This window comes from Pelophylax lessonae (genome assembly GCF_965119305.1).
Source record: "Pelophylax lessonae genome assembly, chromosome: 9".
Classification (NCBI taxonomy): Eukaryota; Metazoa; Chordata; class Amphibia; order Anura; family Ranidae; genus Pelophylax; species Pelophylax lessonae.
Window position 1 is genome coordinate 266,215,665 of NC_138776.1, and position 27,283 is coordinate 266,242,947.

General features: G+C 46.3%; 1 protein-coding gene across 1 annotated transcript in view; it reads right to left on the reverse strand.

Moving 5' to 3' along the window:
* The window catches only part of LOC309564446 (uncharacterized protein), a gene marked incomplete at both ends in the record, with an annotated part of 34,121 nt that extends 7,593 nt beyond the window's left edge, over positions 1 to 26,528 (reverse strand). Inside the window, 4 exons of the mRNA XM_082269076.1 lie at positions 4,329 to 4,461; positions 13,838 to 14,614; positions 15,752 to 15,820; positions 26,452 to 26,528. Of these exons, the coding sequence (XP_082125202.1) occupies positions 4,329 to 4,461; positions 13,838 to 14,614; positions 15,752 to 15,820; positions 26,452 to 26,528 (1,056 nt within the window). The remainder of the gene's footprint in view (positions 1 to 4,328; positions 4,462 to 13,837; positions 14,615 to 15,751; positions 15,821 to 26,451) is intronic.
* Between the last annotated feature and the right edge of the window lie 755 nt (positions 26,529 to 27,283).

Here is a 27,283-nt window from a genome sequence, read left to right on the forward strand (position 1 = left end):
GGGCTGGCTGCTTCTGCTGCAACCATTTCCAGATGGATCGGACAGACTGTGGTTCAGGCCTATTCTATTAAGGGTCAGGTTCCTCCTTTCCCTGTCAGGGCGCACTCTACTCGAGCGCTCAGTGCCTCCTGGACCTTCTGTCATCGGGCGTCAGTGATGCAAGTTTGCAAGGCGGCCACTTGGTTGTCTGTACACACATTCACAAAATTTTACAAAGTGGATGTCTATGCATCCGCGGATGCTTCTTTTGGCCGCAAAGTTTTGCAGGCTGCTGTTTAGAGGATTTTTCCTCTTTGAGGGTGTTTTTCTCAGGTGAAATCCAGTTGTTCTCAGTTGAGCTCCAAGTTACCTGGTTGGCTATTGTTTAGCTTTGGGGAACTTTGTTCTGCTGTTCCCACCCCTCATGTTTGACACTGCTTTGGGACGTCCCTACGGTCATGAAGATGATGAGCTGTGTCCATCAATGAACAAAAGAGAAAATGGGATTTTTGACTTACCGTAAAATCCATTTCTCTGATGTTCATTGACGGATGCAGCACCCACCCCTCTTTGAAGTTGGGTTGTTTTCTTCTGACACCGCTTGTTACAAAACTGAAAACCTATAGCAGGCTGGGGGAGTATATCCCCCCGGGACTGCCCCATAGGCCCGCTCAAGCTTTTCTCTCCAGTAGGGGGCAGCATAACTCTACGGTCATGAAGATGGAAAAAAAAAATTTGCGTAGGAGGGCCGCCCTGCCGCAGTATATCTGCTTGGGATGCCGCGGCCGGCTTCCCTCCCACCACCCGCTCCTTAAAAACCAGCTTACACTGCTCCCTGATTGGGCAAAGCTTTGCCCAATCAGGGCACAGAATGCACTGTGCAGCGCTCAGGGTGTTCGTCAGGGCGAACTCCCTGTAAATTTGGGTGTTTGGTGAACGGCCGAACAGCAAAATGTTCGGCCCGAACCGTTTGCCATCCCTACAAAGGAGATTGTCACACTATATGACTTAAGCCCCGTACACACACGCAGATCGTCGTCATACAAATGTTCGTCTTTTCTCCCCGGGATGTCGGTGTCTGTTGAAAAGTGCAAAGACAGCACAAGGACAGCACAAGAATTTTGTCCGCAGACTTCAGCTGACTGCAGAAGTGATGTCATGTAATGGTTAACTTTCCCTGTGTTTTTTATTTTCTGAGCATGCCCAGTCTTGCAAATCTGCGGTCTGTCGGCTGATTTCTGTACTGACAGGCGAACAATCGTCCGTTCTGGTGTCTGCAGACAAAAATTTTCATGTTTGCAAGAAAGACTCTTGTCCGCAGATTGTGTGCAGACATCTGTCGGAGGCACCATACTAACACGCATACAATCGGCAGATCTTTCGTCCGCCGACGTTTGTATGACGACGATCTGCGTGTGTGTACGGGCCTTTAATTGACCATCTGTAGTGGATGGTCAATGCTATCTGGTAAGCCTATTGTTGATCACTGGGCGGAGGTTTAGATACAGCGCGTTTTTCTTTTGGAAGTCATGACTACCCTTCTGATTTCCACCTATCATGGAGTGAGATCGGATCACTGGGACTGCTGTAGACTAAATAACAGAAAATTTGCTATCAAATACTTACCGTAATTTCCCTTTCCTGTTGGACTCCATAGCAGCATACGTATGGGTTAACCCCGCCTCCACTCTTCCCCTATAGGACCCCATTCCCATAAATCTTTGCTATGCCAGAGGCCACGTTCCATAACTAGCCTACTCATGACTCTGGGAGGGAACGCCTGCTGCCATGGAGTCCATCAGGAAAGGAAAATTACGGTAAGTATTTGATAGGACATTTTCTGTTTTCCTGATAGACTTCCATGGCAGCATACATATGGGTTACCCAGGCCTCCATTCCTCCCCTATAGGACCCCACTCCCATAAATCTTTTCTCTGAGCCAGAGGCCACGTTCCATAACTAGCTTACTCATGACTCTGGGAAGGAACCCCTGCTGCCATGGAGTCCATCAGGAAAGGAAAATTATGGTAAGTATTTGATAGGACATTTTCTGTTTTCCTGATAGACTTCCATGGCAGCAGATGTATGGGTTAACCCCCGCCTCCACTCCTCCCCTATAGGACCCCACTCCCATAAATCCTTGTTCTGCCAGAGGCCACATTCCATAACTAGCCTACTCATGACTCTGGGAGGGAAACCCTGCTGCCATGGAGTCCATCAGGAAAGGAAAATTACGGTAAGTATTTGTTTGGAAATTTTCTGTTTTCCTCATAGACTTCCATGACAGCATACGCATGGGAAATAACTAGCCATACACACTCGGGTGGGCAATTGCAGAACAAAAGAAAAAGGGTTTAATTGACACTGTCAACCGACAGGATTTGTAAACCAAAATTAACAGAAGATAAAGAGGCCGGCTCTACACAATAATGATCCATAAATGCTTTGATCAGGGACCACAAGGCTGCCCTACCTTTACATTGTGAGCCACATGCTGCAAAGCCACCCAGGATGTAGACACACTCCTGGTCGAGTGAGCGGTCACCGTCCCCAAAGGAGCCAAGCCCTCAGCTCTGTGAGCCTGTCAATTGGCCCAGACAATCTGTAGCACTGCCCCCTTAAGGCCTGACAGATATTCACTTTAAGGGTCCCCCTGAGTTATCAGCACACAGTCACAATTTTCCCTCTTCAGCTCGTTAGAATAATCAGTCCAGGGGTATGTGGTTGTTTTTGTTTATTTGGGGATGGGAGAAGGAAATATTGGGATACTCCATTTTAACTATGCACAATGTTGAGGACTCCTATCTTCTGGTGCAGCCAGGCTGTTGATTCACCCTGCCACTATGGATGAATTTGTAGTTGAGTTTCTTCTCCCAAGAAAACTCGGTGAATAGACATTTATCTTCAGGACACTCTCCCTAGCATCCTCTTTCTCTTGACCCGCTGACACCCATCCACTGACTATTCTACACACACAGTGGTGGCCCCCCTCAGGTCAGGCCTCTTGACACGAGTCCTTTTATCACAATACTGTGGTCCCAGGGTCTCCAGTGTCTCCCCTCTCAGTCAGCTTTCCTGGACTTTCGGGTTCAGCTCCTCTCGACCATTCCTCAGGCCCTCAGGACGACCTCCTGAGACCGCATGGCACCTCTACAGAGGAGGAGGAGGCCACCGCCCCCCCCCCCCCTCTCCGGGACTCTGCTCTCCAGTCAAAGACCCTGCAGCACATTTGCTCCTGGCTTTTATACAGTATCCCAGAATGCACAAAGGCGACCTGCCCTCTGCCAATCACTAGGACTGTATCAAAAGCCTATGCGCCCATTCGTCATGTTTCCTCTCACTGTCCAACATGCCTCCCTATTGGACCAGTGTGAAACACTCTCTAGACTGAATGAATCGCATTCTGAGCACAGCAAGCAGACCTCACTAACAGATCCTGCTCTCTGGTAGGCAGAAAGCAATATAGATTTATCTGCAGCCTCTCTGTTAACCAGACAGAGCTCGCAACTATACTCTCTCACTAGCACCTACCTAGGAGGGTGTTGCATCCACCCCCCCCACCAAACTGAGCCATGTCCTCACTAACAGATCCTGCTCTCTGGTAGGCAGAGAACAATATAGATTTACCAGCAGCCCCTCTAAAATTAGACAGAGCTGAAAACTATACTTTCTCACTAGCACCTACCTAGAAGGGTGCTACTACACAATCCATGCCATAATTGTCCTAGATGAGGCAAGTTTCCCTTTGTCCTTTCCGGCAAAAAGAATGAACAGGCGTTCTGAAGCCTGAAGGAAGCTCTAGCTTGAAGATATAACTTCACAATATCTGAGAGATTCCTAGAACCATAGGAAGGCACTACTGAGAGTCAAATGCAGGATTTCCTGTTTACAAGACATGCACTTTAACCAACTAAGCCACAGCGCAACCTCTCCCATATCTAAAGGACGCAAGTTAGTACTCCAAAGGTTGGCAGAACAATTTCTTGGTTCCCATGAAAGACTAATGTACACTTGGGAATTGAGTCAAGCATAGGTGAAAGCACCACTCAAACTGGAAGAACGTTAAGAAAAGTTCTCCATGACCAGTGAACCAATCTCTGAGGCTTTTTATGCCGTCGTGATGGCCAGGAGAAAGGCGAACATGACAGAGAGGCCTTTAATGGAGACAGCCTTAGAGCACTCCGCTCCAATTTCCGAGAGAGAGTTGAGAACAAGAGGGAGACTCCATTTGGAAAATCTCCACTTACTCCGAGGTCTGAGCCTAGTTGCTCCCTTGAAGAATTGTTGGATAGGAAAAGATGCCTATACCTGGAAACACCTGTGAAGGCCGATAAAGCTGACACTTGTACTCTGAGGGAGCTGACCAACAGAGCCAGATCTAAATCTGACTGGAGGAAGCTAAGTATATTAAGAACTTCTAGATCACTACATGATCCGTCAGCAGCAGACATGTATTGCACAGACTTTGACCAGATTCTGGTCCTTAGAAGGAGGACAAAAAAGAAAAACATGGCCCCTGGCTCAGAGCAAAGATTTATGGGAGTGGGGTCCTATAGGGGAGGAGTGCAAGCAGCGTAACCCATGCGTATGCTGCCATGGAGTCTGTCAGGAACTATATTTTTTCACTATTTCTTTTCCTATCATTTATATGATAGGTGGTCACATGTTTTAGCACAACATTTTTATTTCTCATTTCCTATCCACTTTCATACCGCCTAAAGTCTTATGACGTCCTGGGCTTTCAGTGGAGATATCGGGATGATGGGTGCCGCTGCCGGCATCATTCAGATATCTTCTTTTTCTGCTGGTGATTCCCTGCACCATAAAAACAATCATAGCGGCAGTTCAGTGATCGGCAAACCTGGAGAAGGAGTCCCCCTTTACCATAGAGCTGACCGAGGAACAGATGGTCCCCAGCCATCTCTATGACTCTCGGAGGCTGGGTGCCACGTTATGACGTCAAGTCCAGCCCCGGTGTTCTGCCGACAACTCCAACTTCCCAGGGTCTCCAACTACATTATTTCCAGTGAGGGTAGAAGAGGAATAATGGGAGATTTCGACCACTTCGTGTTTTCACAGAACACCGGCAGCCTTTACACTCCGGTAGATGCTATAATTAGTGCAGATTGTTAATCCGCCCGCTAGGCTACCGGTGTCCTGTGAATACACCAAGTGGTCGAAATCTCCAATTATTCCTGGTGTACACTCACCAGAAGTAACGTCGTCGGAGATCTCGGCAAGTTGGAGTTTTCGCGGCAAATCCGCCACTGGGACCACTTTTATGTGAAAGAGGACCGCCCGCCCTGTAAGAAAATACCGGGGTTATGGCAGAACCCCGGTATTTAACATCAAAGTACCGACGTAAAACTGCGGCGGGCGGTCCGCAAGTGGTTAGTTCATGAAAGTATTTTTTTTAGCCAAATTGAAATTTAAAAAACTGCTGCGCAAATACTGTGTAACATACAAAATTGCAACGCCATTTTATTCCCTAGAGTCTCTGCTAAAATATATATATATATATATATGTTTGGGGGTTCTGAGTAATTTTCTAGCGAAAAAAAAAAAATGAAAATTTTTACATGTAGGAGAGGAATGCCAGACTTTGCGCGGCATGGAAGAGGTTATGTTGTATATCACTTGGTATGTTGCAGATGTTTTTGATGTTGAGTTTGACTTAGCGTCGTTTATTTTACTACGACAAATGTTTAAATCAATGGTTGGTTTATTATTGTTTTTTTTTTTTTCAGAACAACTTTATTTGGTTTATACAAACACACAGGTTCCAGAACTAAACAGATGTTTACCACTATCCTTGAAAGTTAAAGTAAAAGAAAACCCGAAATGTTGGGTTGTCCCCCAGAAAAGTAATAGAGGGGGAAATCTTCCAATGGGCACACTAGTTCTGGTGACCTGGGGGGGAGGGTCAAAGAAGCCCCCCCAGCTTCTTATTTATAGATTTTACCGCTGTTGCATTTTGAAAGGCAGCATTGATGGGCACTGATAGGCGGCACTGGTGGGCAGCACTGATAGATGGGCACTGGTGGGCAGCACTGATGGGGAGGGCACTGGCGGGCTCCCTGAGCCCTGATTGCCATCCCTGGTGGCCATCCCTGGGGTCGTGGGTGGGCATCCCTGGTGGCCGTGGGTGGGCAATCCCTGGTGGTTGTAGTGGCACCCCCCCCCCCCCCCCAAGGGTCTGCACTGGTAATCCATGCTGATTACCAGTGCAGACCCCCCTTGTCAGGAGAGCCACAGATCGTCTCTCCTCTACTCGTGCCTGTCAGGCATGAACTGAGGAAAGCCGATCAATGGCTCTTCCTATTTACTATGTGACCAGCTGTGATTGGACACAGCTGGTCACATGGTAAAGAGCCTACGTCAGTGGGCTCTTTACCGAGATCAGAGATGCGGTGTGTCAGAGTGACACCCCGCACCACCGATCGCCGCTCTGGGGGCACGCAGGGCGCATTATCTTGCCGCCGTCATATGACGTCCGGTCAGGATAATATAACCACCTTCCCGCCGTCAATTCCCTATAGGGCGGGCGGGAAGTGGTTAACTATTTTTCTCCTTTCATCCTTCCAGGAGGGCCTACATATGAGAGATTGTGGCTCCGCCTCACAGGAAACACAACTAATTTGCAGCTGTTAAAAAGGTCCCACCCATCCTTGAGCTTCAGTTCAGTTGTGTTTCCAACCTCACATCGGAATGTTTGTTTTTTTACTAACCTAAGGCAAATGACTGTCTGAGAGGTACCCCTGGAAGGCAGCTTCGGTCGGCCTAATAGCAGGTTCCTCCCTAGCTGTGTCCTGGAAACAGGAGCTTTCAGGTCGCCAAACATGCCAGGTAGTGCGGTTTGCCTTACAGTGAAGGTCCCTCATACCTGAAGTCCTGTTGTCTCTGCAGGAAAGTCTCCTCCATAAAGCGGTAAGGATTTTGCCGGGTAAGTGAAAAATTTCCCGCCAAGGAGCGCGCCGCAAGCCTCACTGTGAAGACCGGACAGCGATACCCGGAAGAGAGCGCAGCGTGGAGGAGACGCCGGGTCCATGTGATGTGCATGGCAGAATCTCCGGCTACGAAGGGGCTCTAAATTGCCCAAAAAGAGACCAAAGCACAACGCATCCCTTAGGGGTATAAGTCGATACACAGGTGGCTGCAGGGACATGAGAATTTACCGGATAATGGGGCCTACTGCTGCATACGGTCTAGGATCAGCAAGCCTTTAATTGTTCCCTTACTGACAGCCCTGTTAACGATCGGTGTCTGGGAGTAGCACATATGTTAAATAAGAGAGCGAGTTAATCACTTTGTTTCTCTCTTTTATTGTTGCAGGTCGTTCCTCGGCCCAGAAGGCCTCTGTCAGACCCTCCTCTAATTTAATAGCACAAACATGCTGGAAGTGCGGTACTGTGGAGTAGTCTGTTTAAGCCTTGCAACACAAACCCTTTGAGCCATACATGTGTGGTCAGAATCTCAAGACATTTCCTCTGCGAACAGGAATGAACGAGATCCAAGGAAAGACACTAGCCAGCCCAGGTCCTTAACGAAGTAAGGAGGGCTCGGGCGGTAACAGGTTTAAAGAGAAAAAAGTTCCTAAAAACAGACAAAAATCTCTTTTTCCTGGAAACTGTGGTGTTGTGGGCTATGCTCGTAAATAAAGATTGCGGGATCATGAGCCAAGACCCAATCAGGCTAAACACAGTAGGTGTGTGATTAGTTACTATGGAAAGGATTCCTTAAAGCAGTGTACACCACTCAAAGGATCCCTACACCAGCCTAGAATGTACAAGGACTTGAGGACACCCAGTCCAGAGTTATTTCTATTCACAATCACTGAAATATATAATTTTTCATGAATAGATTCGCTGGTAAAATTCTCTACCGACTAATTGGCCTACACACTATAAGATTTTCGGAAGATTGTCTCTGTTAGACTCGCCAAACCATATGATATGGGAGCAGATCTAAACACTTTCAATTTGTATGCAATGGCAGGCCCTTGCACTACATTGAAAAGGGTAAATCTGAAGGAAATCTACCAACAAAAGTTGGATGGTGTGTTTTCAGCTTTATGCCCCGTACACACGTTCCGATAATCGTACGATAAAACTCGCTTTCGACCTGATCGCACGATAATCTGATCGTTAGTACACAGCTTTCGACAGCCGATCACAACAGTTGGTCCAACAAAATCCGAAGGGACAAACAGGAAAACTTCTGTCGTACGATAGCCCCGCGAACGACAATCGTGTAATTAGTACACTATGCGTCCGCTAAAAATCGTTCGACAAACACCGCGCATGATCGGAAATAGCGAAATAACTATAAGCCAGGTTATTATAGGTGACATCACTTTCCAAGACGTGGCTACGCATTCTGGTTGCTTTCACACAATCGTACGACATAAATCATATGGTTAGTACACATGGTTGCATTCGACATTTTGTAGCATGCTACTTTACTCGAACGATATGTCGTATGATTATCTGACCGTGTGTACGAGGCATTAGACTGACTGGGGTGTGGTGATATCTTGCACAGGTCCTCTGATTCATTATCTTGATCAGCTGTAGCTGCAAGTTAACCATCCCCATCTAAAGTGGCCCTTGTTAAAAGGAGGCATGAATTGCTAAATTCTTATAATGTGGTTACAGCTATAGCAGACACCTGCTTACTATCTGGCCAAAAAGATTTTGGAATTCAGGAGCTTACTAAATTTACGTCAGTAATTAAAAGCTCACAAGACATCCTAAAGTTCCCTGTCCATAGTTGGGGGGTATGATGTCGTACTTAACAAGTTCAGTCAGTTATAGCCTCTGCAAGAACAGCGACTCTCATGAATACTGCTAGAAGAGCAGTGTGTGCAAAGCTTATGAAAGGAGATGTCTCGTCCAAATTAAGACTTTGTGCCTGGCCTGGCAAAGGGTCCTTTTTGTGTGATCAAGGCCTGGAGGATGTTTATCTAGATCCTCAGGAAACAGGTTATCCCAAATTTTTTCCCGCAATGGAAAAACATCTCAACCAGCCCTTATATCCTCCAGATCATTCGAAGAGGATACAGACTAAAGTTTTTATTTCTCAGCCAGTGGCAGAGATAACTGTATCATATCCCTCAAAGAAAAACCCTGTTAAAGGGGATTCAAGAGTGGATGGAGCAGAGGGTAAATACCCCTGTACCGTGAAATCAGGTCTTCAAAGATTTTTGACTCTCACGCATTGTGGTACAAACCCGCAAATAGATGCCGTCGGGTTGTATATCCCAGAAAGCTAAACAAGTTTATGGTATACAAAAGATTCTAAATGGAGAATATTCAGGTAGTCAAAAAAATCGGGTAAAGGCCCGTACACACGTACCGATCGTCGTCATACAAACGTCGGCGGACGAAAGATCTGCCGATTGTACGCTTGTTAGTATGGTGCCTCCGACAGCTGTCTGCGCACATTCTGCGGACAAGAGTCTTTCTTGCAAACATAAAAATTTTTGTATGCCGACACCAGAACGGACGATTGTTCGCCAGTCAGTACAGAAATCAGCAGACAGACCGCAGATTTGCAAGACTGGGCATGCTCAGAAAAGAAAAAACACAGGGAAAGTTAACCATTACATGACATCACTTCTGCAGTCAGCTGAAGTCGGCGGACAAAATTCTTGTGCTGTCCTTGCACTTTTCAACAGACATCGACATCCCGGGGAGAAAAGACGAACGTTTGTATGACGACGATCGGTACGTGTGTACGGGGCTTAAGAGGTAGTTTTGTATGACTACTCTGGATTGAAGAGACGCTTACATGCAGGTTCCAATTCATCTGGAACTCTAAGCATTCCTAAGATTCGCAGTGGAGACTGCAAATAGGACAGCGTCATCTGCAGGGCCCAATATGGATCCCTAATTTGGGCTATAAGTTGACCCTTTCAAAAGCAGCAAAACAGGCGGACACACAAAAAGTGATGTCAGTCCTACAGCCGGCAGGGTGGCTGATAAATGAGGAGAAATCCTCAATAGAACCGGCTCAGGTTCAAGTCTGCCTGGGGTATAAGATAGATTTCAAAGAAACTGTTTTTCACAGAGGAAAAGAAAAAGTGGTCTCGGCGGTGGAAAATGTCCGCTTTCATCCTCTGTGTTTTCAGGGGACAGAGCATGAGGATGTTTGGTCTGATTACAGCTTGTATCCCAGCTGTAGAGTGGCCCAACTACACTCACGAGACCTTCAATATTTCCACCTGCTCTCTTGGAACAAGAGACAGAAGTCCCTAGACAAAATAAATCACGCTCTCCCCTCAAATAATATCATCATTAAGATGGTGGACAGTCCCCCAAAACCTAGGGGAAGGCCGACTTGGGGGTCAAGAACAACCCTTAAAAAGTCACCATGGACGCAAGTTCCAAAAAAGGGGGGAGCTGACCTGGAGGTTAGACCGACTGGGGTGTGGTCATATCTTGCACAGGTCCTCTGATTCATTATCTTGATCAGCTGTAGCTGCAAGTTAACCATCCCCACCTAAAGTGGAAGAATCTCCCCTAAACAACTTCCCACGTACGAAGTATTTAGGAATTGAGATCTTTGAGTACTGGTCACAATAAGGCCCATACCCAGAGTACCTGGGATATCAGGCCTCACCCAACTACAGAGAGCTTAAAGTGGTGGAAAAGGCCATAAAAGCTTTCGGAAAGGACATTTTGGGGAAAAAGTCCAAATCTATTCAAACAATGCTACAACAGTAGCTTACCTGAATCATCAGGGGGTGCCAGCTCAAGGATCCTATTAAAAATTAGCTCAGGAGACACTGAGCTGCGCAGAAAAGAGAATAATTTCTCTATGGGTGTAATGCAGCCATAGCTTGCAGGTTAAGTACTCTGACAGCCATGGCACGCTAGGCGAGCATATGCCTTTCCTCCTCAAAATCTGATTCCAAGAATCATACAGAGACTCAGTGGATGACTGCAACTGCGTCTCATAGTGATTGCCCCTTGGGGGCCAAAGAGAACGTGGTTCGCGACTGATATCCCCATCAGTGACAGCTCCCTGGAAACTAACAGAGGTTCCAGATCTGTTAATACAAAGGCCTCTGATTTCACCCCAGGCCACAGGTTTTTCAGTTAACAGCCTGGGGAGTGAGCGCCGAATCCTGAAGGGAAAAGGTTGTTCAGAGTCATTGATACCCTCCTTCCAAGTAGAAAGCCAGGATCTAGGAAAATTTATTCCAAAATCTGGAAAACATTCTGTACTTGGCAGAGTCAGAAGAAAAAATTCCTCTGCCTCAATCCCCGTTATCCTGGAAATTTTACAGGATGGGGTAGATAAGGGGGTGCCAGTTAACACCCTTAGAGTACAGGTAACGGCACTTCTGTGTTCTTAGATAAAAATCTGGACAAAGAGCCTTTTCTAATTAAAAAGATTGGTTAGTTCAGGGATGAACGACCCCGATCAATAGAGCTAATGTTTCAGCTCGGAACTTTAAGCGGAGTTCCGGGCACAAAAACGATTTTTTTTTTTGTGCCCCTCCGCTAGGTAGAGCTCACCTGAAAAGGAATTGGATAGTTATTTTTATTTTTTTGTTTACTCACCTTTTTATTGAAGATCGTAAACACTCACCTCTGACTGCTTCCTCCCTCGGAGCCGCGGCTCACCCCGTCACTTCCTGCCTCGCGATGATTCCTGGGAGCTAAACGTCATAGCTCCCAGGAATCAATGCGACGGCACCGGCCCCGCTCGTCATTTCCGGGCTGTTTAGGAATGCGGCGCCGCACCGGAAGTGACGACAGTGCATTCTGGGACACGAAGACGCGGAAGAAGACAGAGAAGAGGACCGCGCCGGCTTCAGCTACACACAACAGAGATGGAAACGCTGTGGAAGAAATTTTCTAAGTAAGTATTTCTTCTAAAAGGTAAGTGCGAACCGGGACAGATCAGAGGCTAGCCATTGTGGAATGTGCTAGCCCTGACTGTCCCGGGGGTATGTTCAGCAAAAAATCATTTCTGTGCCCGGAACTCCGCTTTAACGCAAGTACTAGAGACATTAGCTAGTGAACCCTCGGTACCTGCAGAGAAGGTTACTCTAAGTATTTTGGCAAATAAGCTAACTTGCTGTCGGCAATTACCACAGCCAGAAGAGTGGGAGATTTACAAAAAATCGTCCATAAAGGAATCCTTTATGCTAATTCTCTAAGACAGAATGATTCTTAGACCAGACCCACTGTACCTACCCAAGGTAGTTTCTTCTGTTCACAGAAATCAAGAGATGGTCTTGTCACCTTTTTGTGTGAAAAACCTAGCTGTGCAAAAGAACGGAAATTTCATTTTCTGGATATAAGAAGTGTCTTCTCACAAGATCTGGAAAGAACCAAGAGGTTTAGAAGGTCTAGCCACCTGTTGGTTCTACATTCTGGACCAAGAAAGGGATTGCAAGCATCAAAACCCTCGATCTCGAGGTGGATTAAGCAAGCCATTAGCATGTCATATAAGGTGTCAGGTAAACCCACACCCGCAAAGCTAAAGGCACATTCCACAAAGGGCATGGCAACTTCCTGGACCGAAAAAGCCGGAGGAAACTGGGAGCAGTCCGCCATGTACCCATCTGGTCCAGCCAAGATACATTCCTAAAACACTATTGTGTGGAAGTACTGTCGCAACAAGACCTTGCCTTTGGCAGAAAGGTTTTACAGGCAGTGGTCCCGCCCTAACGTAGGCCAGTATGGATTCCTTTATTATCCTCTCATATGTAGGCCGTCCTGGAAGGATGAAAGGAGAAAACTTACCGTTAGTATACTGGTAACGGCCTTTCTCTTAATCCTTCCAGGACGGCCGGCCTACTTCCCGCCCAAGATGGTGGTGAGTTCTAAAAAATATGTATATATAAATGTATATGTATATATGTGTAGCTGTTTGTTATTGAATAACTATATTCCTTGAAAGTTCGGTTGGAAACTACTTTTCTATTACTGAAGCTCAAGGATGGGTGGGACCTTTTTAACAGCTGCAAATTAGTTGTGTTTCCTGTGAGGCGGAGCCACAATCTCTCACATGTAGGCCGTCCTGGAAGGATTAAGAGAAAGGCCGTTACCAGTATACTAACGGTAAGTTTTTTGTTAAACAGACCTGTACGTGTTTGTGAAAGTTTTCCACCACTAAATGAAAGGTAAGCTAATGAAAGGTAAGGACTCCATTTTTATTTTCTAATGAACACAGTGATTTCCTATGATCCTCAGCGCCATCTAGTGGCTATAATGTGGTATTTTTTTTCCTGAAATACTGAACCTCCATTAGTTAAAAATAGTGCAACGCAGCATTATGATCACTAGATGGAGCCAATGATCATATGAAATCGTCAAGAAAACCAAGAAATTAAAATACAGCCAAAATTTTTATATTCGTTTTTATTCCAATTTTTTTTAAAAATAGATCTCTAAATGTTGGAAAATCTTCCACCACAAAATGTACTCTCATTCATCACGACTCAGTGAATGTGTCACATGTATTTGGCTGTTTTTTCAAAAATAGACCTGTAAGTGTTTGTAAAAGTTCCCCCCACAGAATGTACTCAGCCAATGAAAGGTAAGGACTCCATTTTTATTTTTCTTCTGCTATCAATGGCCAACACGGGACAACACTTCATCCATGTCTTTGGTGATCTCTGATCTCCTTATGAAGTGTTTCTTACATGATGAAGATCAGCCATGGAGTATATCTGAGGTGTATATCAGGGTGTGCTTCTTCCCCACATGTCCACCAACATTCATATAGAAGACATTTCCCACACTCAAGGCACTAATAAGCCTCAGGGGTTGTGTGGGACCCCTGATGTACAGAAAGATAGAACTTCCTTGAAAAACCTTTCCCGCACTCAGGACAGGAATACGGCTTCTCACCCGTGTGTGATGTCTTATGTCTATAAAGATGTGACTTCTGTGTAAAACATTTCCCGCACTCAGGACAGGAATATGGCTTCTCCCCCATGTGCGATCTCTGGTGTCTGTAAAGACTGAAGTTCCTTAAAAAACATTTCCCGCACTCAGGACAGAAATACAGCTTTTCCCCCGTGTGCGATCTCTGATGTATGGAAAGATGTGTCTTATCTGAACAACTTTTCCCACACTCAGAACAGAGATACCGATTTTCCCCCGTGTGAGACCTTTGATGTCTAACAAGGTTTTGTTTTTGTACAAAACATTTCCCGCACTCAGGGCAGGTATACGGCTTCTCACCTGTGTGATACCTCTGATGTATGACAAGTTCTGATTTTTTTACAAAACATTTCCCACACTCAGAGCAGGAATGCGGCTTCTCCACCTTGTGATATCTCTGATGTGCAGAAAGCTGGGATTTCGTTAAATAAAATTTCCCGCACTCAGGGCAGAAATACGGCTTCTCACCAGTGTGGGATCTTTTATGCACATTAAGTTTGGATTTAGAATTGAAACACTTCCCACACTCAGGACAGGAAAAGCTCTTATCTGTTGGAAGGACGACACCCTCGCTCACAGTGTGAGGTTCTTTAGGATAAGAGGAATACGATGGTCCGGCACTGTCCCTCACAGTCTGAGGTTCCTCAGGATAAGAGGAATACGATGGTCCGGCACTGTACCTCACAGTCTGAGGTTCCTCAGGATAAGAAGAATACGATGGTCCATCTACACTGTGTGGTGCCGGATGGACATTTGAGGTAGCCGGGTTTTCTCCTGGACTATACTGTGTGATGTCCTCATCTTCTACTTTACAGTCTGGAGACAAAGTGAGACAATCCTCTGAGGTTTTCCTCATCTCCCGTCCATCTACATAGAATAGAATTAAATAACATTAATAATGGCAACACCCACCATTTATTCTCCAGGGCACAGCTTAAAAAATACTGTATATAATGTTTGGAGGCTCTAAGTAATTTTCCAGCAGTTATGACTGAATACATTGTTTCTATGTGTTTATCAGATGATGGGGGATCTAGGTGGAGCCTCCCTACTGCTCTCTCCTTTACAATAAAGTCTCCTCTTACCCGGTGATGTGAGGGGCGGCTGATTCTCCATCATGACGTCCTTGTAGAGATCCTTGTGTCCTTCTAAATACTCCCACTCCTCCATGGAGAAATAGACAGTGACATCCTGACACCTTATAGGAACCTGACACACACAATGATACAGTCACCATCCAGACACATCCCTTGTCTGTTACTGGATAATGTCCCAGAATTCCCAGCACCGCTCACCTCTCCTGTCAGCAGCTCCATCATCTTCTTGGTGACTTCTAGAATCTTCTGCATGTTGTGTCTCTCAGGTTTTAGGGAGTCACATGGAGGCACTGTGATGGTCATATGATCACCTGACTTCAGAAGAGGAAAACTCTGTATTGGAGAACCAATAGGAATATCATGTTAGAATCCCAGAATCCTCCTCACCTCTCTGGTCTGGTCTGTGTTTTATTAATAGAGATAAGAGTTATGTCATGTGACCTCCCAGAATCCTCCTCACCTCTCCGGTCAGCAGGTAGATGATCTTCAGGGTGAGGTTTAGTATCTTCTCAGTCATGTGACTTAGGTCCTCCTCCACCCTCATTGGTGCCTTCATTTGATCTATACAGAACTCTATGTAGATGGATAACTTTGGGAATATAAGGTAATAATTATTTGAATGGTATTGGTCACTCAATAATAGGATGTGTGTGTGGGGGGCTAATAGGAGGATTATTGTACATTGAAGAATTACTGCCCCCAAAGGAACATTTAGTTTGGACTGCTTAATGGTATTAGATTTTCGAGGTCCCGAGGACCCTCTTGACCTACCAGATCATGAAAGATCTTTTCTCTGTTGGGTTTGTTTTATTTCTGAACTGGTTTTGATTAGTTTTGGATCTGCAGATAAGGAATGATAAATACGATCATTCTTCTGTCTTCGAGTTTTGTTCTCAGGGCAGTGCTTTGAGGTCAATATAGGGTCATCATGATGTCCAGGATGGGGAACCTACTCATTTGTTTTGCCAGCTAATCAGGATGCGTCCCTCAGTTTTTTCTTCCCTCTGACACCAATGATGGAACGTATTCTTCATGACAAGCTGAGGAATGTTTTCTTCCTCCTGACCAGCAATGTAAGGGGCTCTATGCTCCATACTCCTGACCCCGTCACTCCATCATTGTGTTGGCTGCATATTGTAATGATTGCCCATTGGCTGCCTGTGTAGTGTAATAATTGCCCTTTGTAGGTCATGTATGGTCAGGATGATCATTGTCTTGTCTATTTTTTGTCAGCGCTGTTTGTTTAGAGGAACATATTACTAGAATTTATCTCCTTAATGAAGAGAATGTTCCGGCTCTGTAAGTGGGGGAATGTCCTGACCCTGAAGGGGTTAATCTAGGGTTCCACACTATATATTAGGGCTGCACGATATTGGAAAAAAAGTACATTGCGATATTTTTTTTTCAACGATATATATTGCAACATTGAGAGGAAATCATGGAAGTATTGCAGCAGCGCAGCCTTCTTCTGATTGTAATTGCAGATTGCACCAGACAGCCAGGGCAGGCCAGGGTTAACGTTATTGTAGGGATTGACAGTGACAGTCAGTGTGGATTAGGCACAGTCGGGACTCACAGTGGTGGCAGGAGGTAGAAGAACACAGCCTGACATGACATCCGTCCAGTCCCACACGTTCGACGGTGTACTGAACTACTCAGTGAACTGACTCGACTCTTCACTCTGAACTGTTACAAGCTTGTTTCCAGTTCTTCAGTGTCAGTGTGCTGGGAGCCACTGATTGGTTACAGGGAGGAGCTGAGCTCCTCACTCTAGGATCATATTACCATCAGCTGGAGAACTAGGCTAGCTGCAGGCAGGCAGACTGAACTTGTGGGACGGATGTCGGGCTGTGTTCTGCTACAACCACTGTGAGTCATCCCGAGTCCCGACTTCTCCCTGCCTAATGCCTATGCCTTACTAACGTATCTTCGGCGATGTGACTATCGCCCACGCCCGCAGCACGATAGTCGATGTCACATCGACTATCGTTCAGCCCTACTATATATATGTGTGTATCAACATCTGCTGGAGATAAAAGAGGTCACAGTGACTATGGAGGAAGAGGACGAACATGACGGGTTACTTACTGGGTGTAAATAGAAAATAAGATCTTATTACCTCCTCTGCTGCCACTTCGAGCAATATCTCCTCTCTACTTCCTCCCGACTCACCTCTCACCCGGAACTTCCTGTCTTTACCTGACGTCACTTTCTGTCTTCCATAGAGACTTCCTGTCTGGGTAGAAGTGAGATCACTACCTTGTGGAGCTCAGAGGAACTGCAGCCCCCGAGAAACGTCTCATAGTGAGAACACGGCCTTGTTCTGTGTGTGTATGTACTGTATATCCTTATAGATGGGGTCATCTCCACTCCCACCAAGGGGGAGAGAAATATATTACTGCCCAGTCCAGCCTTTCTCAGCCAGGGTTCCTCCAAGGGTTTCACGCAATGAACAATTTCTGTCTCTCAGTAGCAACTGGCATCTAGGGACGAGCTGACGGCTTCGTCTGAACCTAATTTTGAACTGAATTACGGATGTTTGGACGAACACCAGAACATTAGCCTGTTCTGACCCCAGTTCGATAGGAGCTAAAAATCATATATATAAGCGGTATTTTTCCTGCTTCTGTATATGACAGCATTCTGCTATCACTGGCTCCTAAGGAAGCACCCTATATTTGTGGCAATAACCCATTGTGTATGAATTTATGGTTATCTCTAAACTTATGATCTTAAGAGCCGTTTCACACTGAGGCGACACGACTCCTTACTACTTTGGGGGCGACTTGTGCATTACGTTGCACCACGACTTCGGAGCGACTTGCAGGGACTTCACATAATGGAAGTCTATGCAAGTCGCTCCGAGGTCGCCCCCCCCCCCGAAATAGTGCAGGACCCTTTTTCTAAGTCGGAGCGACTTGTGTCGCTCCTATTAGAACGGGTCCTGTAGCGGTCAATGGACCGGCTCTTAAAGGCTTTTGTAGCGTCACCTATGGGCAATTTCTGCATACCGAAGATTCTCTTCATTGTACCGCCACACACACACTATTAAGGCTTGACATGTTGGGTATCTATTTACTTGGAACAACCTCCTGTTTTATATTTTACCTGAAAAATTGGGCAAATTATTTGCGTTTGTGCGCCCTAATATTAACTTTAGTGTATTTCTTGCTGATATTTACCGGTGATAAACCGTTACGCTAATACCATCGAACATTAAAAATTGTAACTACCCCCATTTTGTTCTCCAGGGCCACGAAGAGCACACCTAGCTCTGCTACTCCTCCATAGAAAGTTTTTTAATGTCGATTTCAGCAAAGAAAGGTTATTAGATGATAGGGGGATCGGAATTGCGCATAAAATATACAACATTTTGGGGAGAATTTGCATTTTAAAGCGGAGTTCCGGGCAGAGAAACGTTTTTTTGTTGAACATACCCCCGGGACAGTCAGGGCTAGCACATTCCACAATGGCTAGCCTCTGATCTGTCCCGGTTCGCACTTACCTTTTAGAAGAAATACTTACTTAGAAATTTTCTTCCACAGCGTTTCCATCTCGGTTGTGGGCAGCTGAAGCCGGTGTTCCGTGAAAAATCCATACCCGTGAGAAAACCATACCCTCGTCACTTCCGGTTCCGCTACGGAGGGTATGGATTTCTCACGGTAGTTAAACTTGCGGCGCTTACATTAAAACAGCTCATCTGAAACGTAAATCATCTCCGCTCTTCGCCCTGTCACTGCCCTCATCTCCGGTAATAAATATAAAAGCGGATCACGGAGCCGCGATCGCCGTCACATTTACATCACATACACCCGCCGCCGCTTTTATATTTATTACCGGAGATGAGGGCAGTGACAGGGCGAAGAGCGGAGATGATTTACGTTTCAGATGAGCTGTTTTAATGTAAGCGCCGCAAGTTTTACATTAGACACAGTGCCGTGAGAATTTCATGCCCACCGAGCATGCGCACTTGTCTAATTCTTTAATGTTCAATCACGTATCCGGGGCTCTGAGCATGCGCACTGCTGCGCTGCTCAGCTGTTTCAGCCCGGAAGTGACGAGGGTATGGTTTCTCCACGGGGTATGGTTTTTTAACGTTACACCGGCGCGGTCCTCTTCTCTGTCTTCTTCCGCGTCTTCCTGTCCCAGAATGCACTGCACCGGCCCCTCTCGTCACTTCCGGCGCGGCGCCGCATTCCTAAACAGCTTCTGGGCATGCCCAGAAGCTGTTTAGCAGGGGAATGCGGCGTCGCCCGGAAATGACGAGTGGGGCCGGTGCGGCGCATTGATTCCTGGGAGCTATGACGTTTAGCTCCCAGGAATCATCGCGAGGCAGGAAGTGACGGGGTGAGCCGCGGCGCTGGAGGAGGAAGCTGTCATAGGTGAGTATTTACGATCGTCAATAAAAAGGTGAGTAAACAAAAAAAAAAAAAAAAATAACTATCCAATTCCTTTTACGGTGCGGCATACCTAGCGGAGGGGCACAAAAAAAAAAAATCTTTTTTGTGCCCGGAACTCTGCTTTAAATGCTGCCAACCTCCAAACCCAGGACAGCTTGATTTTGGTGAGTCTTGCTTATTTTCCCCATATGGTGTATATTAGAGGCTTAAAGTTGTCATCCATTAATTTATTGGTATAGGATGTTAAAATGATACCCAGGATCTGTATGCTCTGGTCGACCCATGAATAGGGCAGTGTGGAGGAGAGGTGTTTACAGGTTTCAACGTGGACCCCTAGATCTAGGATTAGGGACTTTAAAAAATGTACCTTATAATAGGTGTAGCACTGCCCACTAGGGAGCTGCTGAGTGTGGAATCCCCTGGGTTACCTATAGCAACAGTCTGTAAAACTTATCACTTTAGGACTTGGCTCAGACAATAAACAGTCCAGGGGATTTGGTTTTTGTGTTTTATTTTAGAACTTGGATGGCAAAAGGGATGAGTGGGATACTCCAACTTTGAACTATGCACATTATAGAGGACAACTAGTTGCAGTGTATGCGGCAAGGCCGCTGCTTCACCTTTGCCACAGAAGTGAAGATGGCTGAATGTGCTCCTATTAAAGTTACTCTTCAGGGTCTCAACTTGGCACCCCCTTTCTCCCTTGCTGTGTGTGCTAGCCCCTGTCCACTGACTCTCCTCTGGAGCGGTCCCCTTCCTGGGCAGACCCCTGGCAAGCTTCCAGGTACTCACGGACACTGTTTTTCCCTGGGTCACTCTGCCTTCAGCTCCACTGGTTAGCATCCACCGGACTTCCTGGCTCAGCACCTTACTCCTGGTCCACTAGGCCGACCGCCTGTCACCACTTTCTACACTGACAGGAGGAGAGACAGCCGTCACCCTCCTCCTGGGACCTGGCTTCCCACCCAAAGACGCCCTGTCACATGTGTCACTGGCTTTTATGACCAATCCCAGAATGCACCACTGTTGTGCCAACCCACTGGGACAGCCACAAAAGCCTGTGTGTCACCGACTGGGTTTCCTCCACTGTCCAATATGCTCTCCCATTGGATACAATGGGGACACTCCCTCAGCCCAGAGGAATCACACCTGGGACACATGCAACAGGCAGAACTAACAGATCAGGCTCTCCTGATTAGCAAGCAGGCAGAGCAAAACTATGCTTGTTCCTAGCACCTATCTAGGAGGGTGCTAAATAGGAGACCTTACTGAAGTCCAGTGGACTCCATCAAATGCTTTTTCCGCATTTATCCAGAGCAGTAGCAAGGGCGTAGAAGTGAGCTCTGTTTAGTAAATAAGGTTTATCAAATGCCTAGTGGCAGGTGCTTGTCTATCCCAGGTGAACCCCAATTGATAGGGTTTAATTAAAGAGGGTTAAAATATTTAGTAGTCCGGTGGCTAGACGTTTGGCATACACCTTAATGTCTGCATGTAATTTAGAAGAGAGATTGGGTGGAAATTGGTAGGAGAATTCAGGTCTTTCCCCAGTTTTAGGAGGGTTACAATGTGTGCCATTAAACATTTCAGGGTTGAAGGAAGTAGGTTCAATCGCGTTAAATACTGGAAGTAGAAAAAAGGTGAGGATATCTTTAAAGAGGTATTCGTAGGTAATGCCGTCTGGTCCCGGCGATTTACCCCGAAGGCAGGGAATTTATAATTTTATTTATTTCAGTGGGGTGTTTACGGACAATAGTTGGGCATCACTCAAAGTAGGGAGTTTGAGTGGAGCCAGAAACTGTTGAATATCACTGTCTGACGGCTGAGGGGTAGCAGGGTCACGGGTCAGATAATAATGGGATGTGTATTAATTCGGCGATGGCATCTGCAATCGCCTGGGGATTTAAAAGCTTTTCTTTGGTATGTGGGTGAAAAATATATGGGATTCGTTTCTTAGTTCTCTGGGCTTTCAATCGCTGTGCAAGGAATTTACCCGCCCTAATGTTAAGTGCACAATGATTCAATTTCAAGTGTCTCAAGTGTTCGTCGTGGCGTTTGCACAAAAACTGTAACACACCCTAGCTGTGTTGCTAGAGTGCAAGTATTTTGGTAGTGTAGATAAATTGTCAGTTGTTTCGATTATTCTGGGTCGGGTGAGTGACTCAGGGAGGCTGGTATGACTCACAGGCAGAATCTCTGAGACCTCCCCCTTCTTCTAGAAACGTGCAGAATATTCTAGAAGAATGGGAGTGGAGGAGTTGCCTGGAGCTTTCTGAGGGCCCTTACCAATCCCCAAGAGATGGGTTGGCAGGGGGCAGGTCCACATACATACTCTGGGTCAGCCCAGCTTGGGGCAGTGGAGTTCGGGTGGAAGCTGTCGGTGGCCCTTGTAGGTGCCCCTAGTCTGAGGGGGGGTTACCTCAGGCCTGGGCTCAGGTGCGGAAGGGACCTTCTTCACAACACAAAGGAATCCTGAACAGAGGCACATGAGCAAGTGGGAGGACAGCAGGAGGATACTTCCGGGCAAATCTTCAGGGAGGAAGACAGCCAGGAGGGCTGGTGATTGTTATTCAGAGGACTGAGAGGCATGCCTGAAGGGACTGGGTGCAAGCAGTCTGGGATGGAAACAGAGTCAGTCTGGGAGGACTGTGGAGTCTTAGCTAGAAGGACTAGTGAAAGAGGTAGCTAAAGCCAGGTGGGCTGGAAGTGCCTGAAGAGGTGGTGCTGGGAAAAGTAGCTACAGGAGTAGGACAGCTGAGCACCAGGACTTCTTTTTGCTACTGTCCCTGCCTGTAAAGGGAATTTGCTACAAGTCTAATGGCTAGACCATATAAGCAGTGCCAGCTGGTCCTTGGAGTTCTACAAGCAAGATTGTGCTGGAGGTAGGAGGATTGTATATAGTTTGTGTCCTGAAGAATTCTTTGCTGATCAAGTGGGCATCCCTTAACACCCTAAACCCTATCCAAGTTCAAGTCCCCAAATAAAATACAAAAACAAAGCTGGAAGGACTGATTCTTGTCTCCAGCTAGTAGTGGAAAATTGTGTGTGCCTGGCTGTCCATGGTGGGAGATACCTTCATTCACCAGTGGCTCCTGCGAGGGGTAGTGCTACACAACCTTTGTAGTCTATATCTGAAATGTGACAGAGAGGCATCCCGTCGTAGTAGTGGATGGAGACACTTTTGTTCAGAGAATCTAAGGAATGAATGTCGAAGATAAGACCATCAATCTTGGCAGTGTACTGTTTTTTTAGCCATAGATCCCAATTTAATTAGGAGGCCTTGTAGGTGTTCCACAGGGTGAGTGAGTCTGTGTCGTGAAGGTTATTTAGCAAGAAAAACTCTTGTAGATGATTGGTGATAGTTTTTTCGACCTCAGGGTTCTAAATTATGGAGTTATTGCAACACCACACAAATATTGACAGCCTAGTGTCCACATCTACCAGAGACATAAAAATAGCAGCATGATTGGACCATAGTTACATAGTTACATAGTAGGTGAGGTTGAATAAAGACAATAGTCCATCCAGTTCAACCTGTGTAGGTGTGTGTGGCTGTAATCATCTCACATAGCCCTGAATGTTCTGATCCTTGAGATGTAAGTCTAAGAGTCTTTTGAAAGCCACCATACTACCCGCAGAAACCACCTCTTGTGGTAGAGAATTCCACAATCTTGTAGCCCTAACAGTAAAGAACCCCCCACGTTGCCTGTGATTAAAACGCTTCTCCTCTAATCGCATTGTATGCCCTCGAGTCCTCATGCAATCCCTTCGAATGAACAGCTTTTTTTCTAAGCTGGGATCCCCATTAAGATATTTATAAATTGCTATCATGTCCCCCCTCAGACGTCTCTTCTCCAGGGAGAATAAATCAAGCGATTGTAGACGCTCTTCATAGTCAAGGTCCTCCAATCCCCTAATTAGTTTAGTTGCCCTTCTCTGGACTCTCTCCAGCTCCAACACATCCCTCCTGAGGACTGGCGACCAGAACTGGACAGAATACTCCAGATGCGGTCGGACCAGAGTTTTATAAAGTGGAAGGATTATAGTCTTATCTCTGGAATACATCCCTTTCTTTATGCATGCTAATATTCTGCTGGCTTTGGCAGCTGCCGCTTGACATTGCATGCTGTTGCCTAATCTATCATCAACCAAGACTCCCAAATCCTTCTCCATTTTTGATTCCCCCAAGGGTTCCCCTCCTAACCATGTGATGCTGTTTTGGATCAGACCAATCTTCTGGTGAGTATCTGCCCCCTTCCTGATTTGGCCTATATAATCTGGTGAATGCACGAGAAGAACCACACTGAAACGTGTTCAGGTAAGTGATACTTCCTTTATTGCTACTGGGTACGTGGGGTTATATAGGTGAGCGGCTAGTGTCGCGGGCAAGTGCGTCATAAGCATAGCGTTATCTGATTGCTTGTAGCTTCTGATTGGTCATGTCCATGTAAGGTAAACTTCCTCCAGGATCTGGGTGTCATCATCTTGGGTGTAGTCTTAGATGGGGGCGCCATCTTAGTTACACGAGCTTCACTCGATGGGAGGGGGAGCTGCTAGCGGCCATTTTGAGTAAGGAATAAAAAAGCATATTTACATGTACAAAGGTAGACATAGAAAAATAGACATTTTACCCAATCCATCACAATATCAGCAATGGTAGATGAAGACGCCTTTTGCAGTAGCAGTTTATCAACCAAAAACATTTCGATTCATGTGTAGGAATTGTGTCTTGGGGAGAAATATACTGAACAACATTATAAATGTAGCACTGCCCCCTTGAGGGCTGCTGGATTTCTCACCTTTTAGGTCCCCCTGGGTTACCGATATCAACTGCATGCAGAATCTTAACACTTAACTTTCCGGCTCAGTCAATGAACAGTCTAGGGGTTGTTGTTTTTGTTATTTTATATGGGGATGGGAGAAGGGATGAGTGGGATACTACAAAACTTGAATTAGTCACAATGCTGAGAACTTCTATCTGAGAATGCGGCAATGCCGCAGCTTCATCCTGCCACTAGATGAATTTGAGGTAACGTTCTTTAGCACTTATCTTCAGGGTACTCGCCTAGCACCCCCTTTCTATCTACCAGCTGACACCGGTCTTCTGACTACTGTACTCTGGAGTGGCCCCCTTCCTGGTCAGGCCCTGATCCCCTGTACTCACGATACTGCTTTTCAGGTTCTCCAGTGTCTCAACTCCTCCTAGTCAGCTCTCCTGGATCTCTGGGTTCAGCTCCTCACTTTTGGCTCACCAGGCTGACTGCCTGTGATCATACATCAACCGCTGCAGAAGAGGAGGCAGCCGCCACCCTCCTTCCGGGACTCTGCTCACCAGCCAAAGACCCCAAGCACATGTGCTCTTAGCTTTTATACTACACCCCACAATGCACCGAGACAACCAGTCTGTGCCAATCACTGAGGCTGTATCAAAGTCTGTGTGCCCATTGGCCAGGTTTCCTCCACTGCCCAATGTGCCTCCACATTGGACCAGTGGGGACACTCCCTCAGACCACATGAATCACACACTGGGCATCCTGAGCAGAACTAACTCCCAGATCCTGCTCCCTGTTAAGCAGAGAGAAATATAGAATTTACCTGCTGCTCCTCTGATAGGCAGTCAGAGCCAAAACAATACTCACTCCCTAGCACCTACCTAGGAGGGTGCTACATAAACGCAACACTTTTGTTTTTTCCCCCCATTTTTCATGAGCTGAACCCAAGATCTAAGACTTTTTCTATTTACACAAAAGGCCGATTTCTCTCAAATATTGTTAACAAATCTGTCTAAATCTGTGTTAGTGATCACTTCTCCTTTGCCGAGATAATCCGTCCACCTCACAGGTGTGGCATATCAAGATGCTGATTAGACAGCATGATTATTGCACAGGTGTGCCTTAGGCTGGCCACAATAAAAGGCCACTCTAAAATGTGCAGTTTTATCACACAGCACAATGCCACAGATGTCTCAAATTTTGAGGGAGCGTGCAATTGGCATGCTGACTGCAGGAATGTCCACCAGAGCTGTTGCCCATGAATTGAATGTTCATTTTTCTACCATAAGCCGTCTCCAAAAGCCTTTCCGAGAATTTGGCAGTACATCCAACCGGCCTCACAACCGCAGACCACGTGTAACCACACCAGCCCAGGACCTCCACATCCAGAATCTTCACCTCCAAGATGGTCTGAGACCAGCCACCCGGACAGCTGCTGCAACAATCGGTTTGAATAACCAAAGAATTTCTGCACAAACTGTCAGAAACCGTCTCAGGGAAGCTCATCTGCATGCTCGTCGTCCTCATCGGGGTCTCCACCTGACTGCAGTTCGTCATAGTAACTGACTTGAGTGGGCAAATGCTCACATTGGATGGCGTCTGGCACTTTGGAGAGGTGTTCTCTTCACGGATGAATCACGATTTTCTTAGATCTTTGAGTTCAGCTCATGAAAAATGGGGCAAAAACAAGTGATGCGTTCATAATTTTGTTCAGTATATGTAAACTCATACTCGGAGGAGTGGTAGCAGCGCCTTGCATTATGCACGTCTTTCCATCGCGAGGAGGTGTCCATGGTGGGGGTCCGCTACCATATTAAAATCTCCACCCACAATCAGGGATCCTTTGAAATTTTGGAGAAAAGTTTACGCAGGAGTTTCAGTTGGTGCAAGTTGGGTGAATATACATTAACTACAGTCAACAGGCAATATTTAATAATACAAAGAAGAATATTTCCACCCTCTGGGTCTAAAATACACTATATTACCAAAAGTATTGTGACGCCTGCGTTTACACGCACATGAACTTTAATGGCATCCCAGTCTTAGTCCGTAGGGTTCAATATTGAGTTGGCCCACCCTTTGCAGCTATAACAGCTTCAACTCTTCTGGGAAGGCTGTCCACAACGTTTAGGAGTGTGTCTATGGGAATGTTTGATCATTCTTCCAGAAGCACTTTTGTAAGGTCAGGCACTGATGTTGGACGAGAAGGCCTGGCTCGCAGTCTCCGCTCTAACTCATCCCAAAGGTATTCTATTTGGTTGAGGCCAGGACTCTCCTATACTATTGCACACAGAATGTGTACCTGCGAGGAGCATATGATCTATCTTTGCTTTGAAGAACCCTCATCATACCGTCCTTAGTTTCTCGCACTCTGGTCATCTTAATTTTCCACACCACTCTCTATATCAGCCGGGAAACAAAAAGATGGGACTTAAGTTTATGTCCTTAAATGTCCGTGGCCTGAATCACCCAGCAAAACACCACTCTCTGTGGAAAGAAGCGCTCTCTAGCTAAGCTGATTTGGTTGCTATACAAGAGACCCACTTCCACAAGGACTCTATGCCTGCCTTTTCACACAAGGAGTTGTGGTCAGGACTCTGTGCAGTCAAGTTCCTCCACCCCAAACTTGCTCATTTATGTCTTTATGGACCTTACTTAGTGCACTGGTGGAGGGGGGATTATGGTGTGGGGTTGTTTTTCAGGGGTTGGGCTTGGCCCCTTAGTTCCAGTGAAGGGAACTCTTAAGGCGTCAGCATATCAAGACTGTGGGAACAGATTAGGGATGGCCCCTTCCTGTTCCAACATGACTGCGCACCAGTGCACGAAGCAAGGTCCATAAAGACATGGATGCAGGGCCGGCCTTAGGTGTTCAGGCGCCCTGTGCGAGCTAATCCTGTGGCGCCCCCGCGGGCGCATTTATTTGCACCTTTTTTGCTTTTTATTTGACTTTTCTTTTCTATGATCACTAATAACTTAGCCCCCCTTGCATCAGAGACCCTCACAGAGGCCCAACTTTACATCAGAGACCCTCACAGAGCCCCGCCTACATTAGAGACCCCCACAGAGCCCCCCTTAAATCAGAGACCCCCCATAGAGCCCCCCTTACATCAGAGCCCCCCACACAGAGCTCCCCT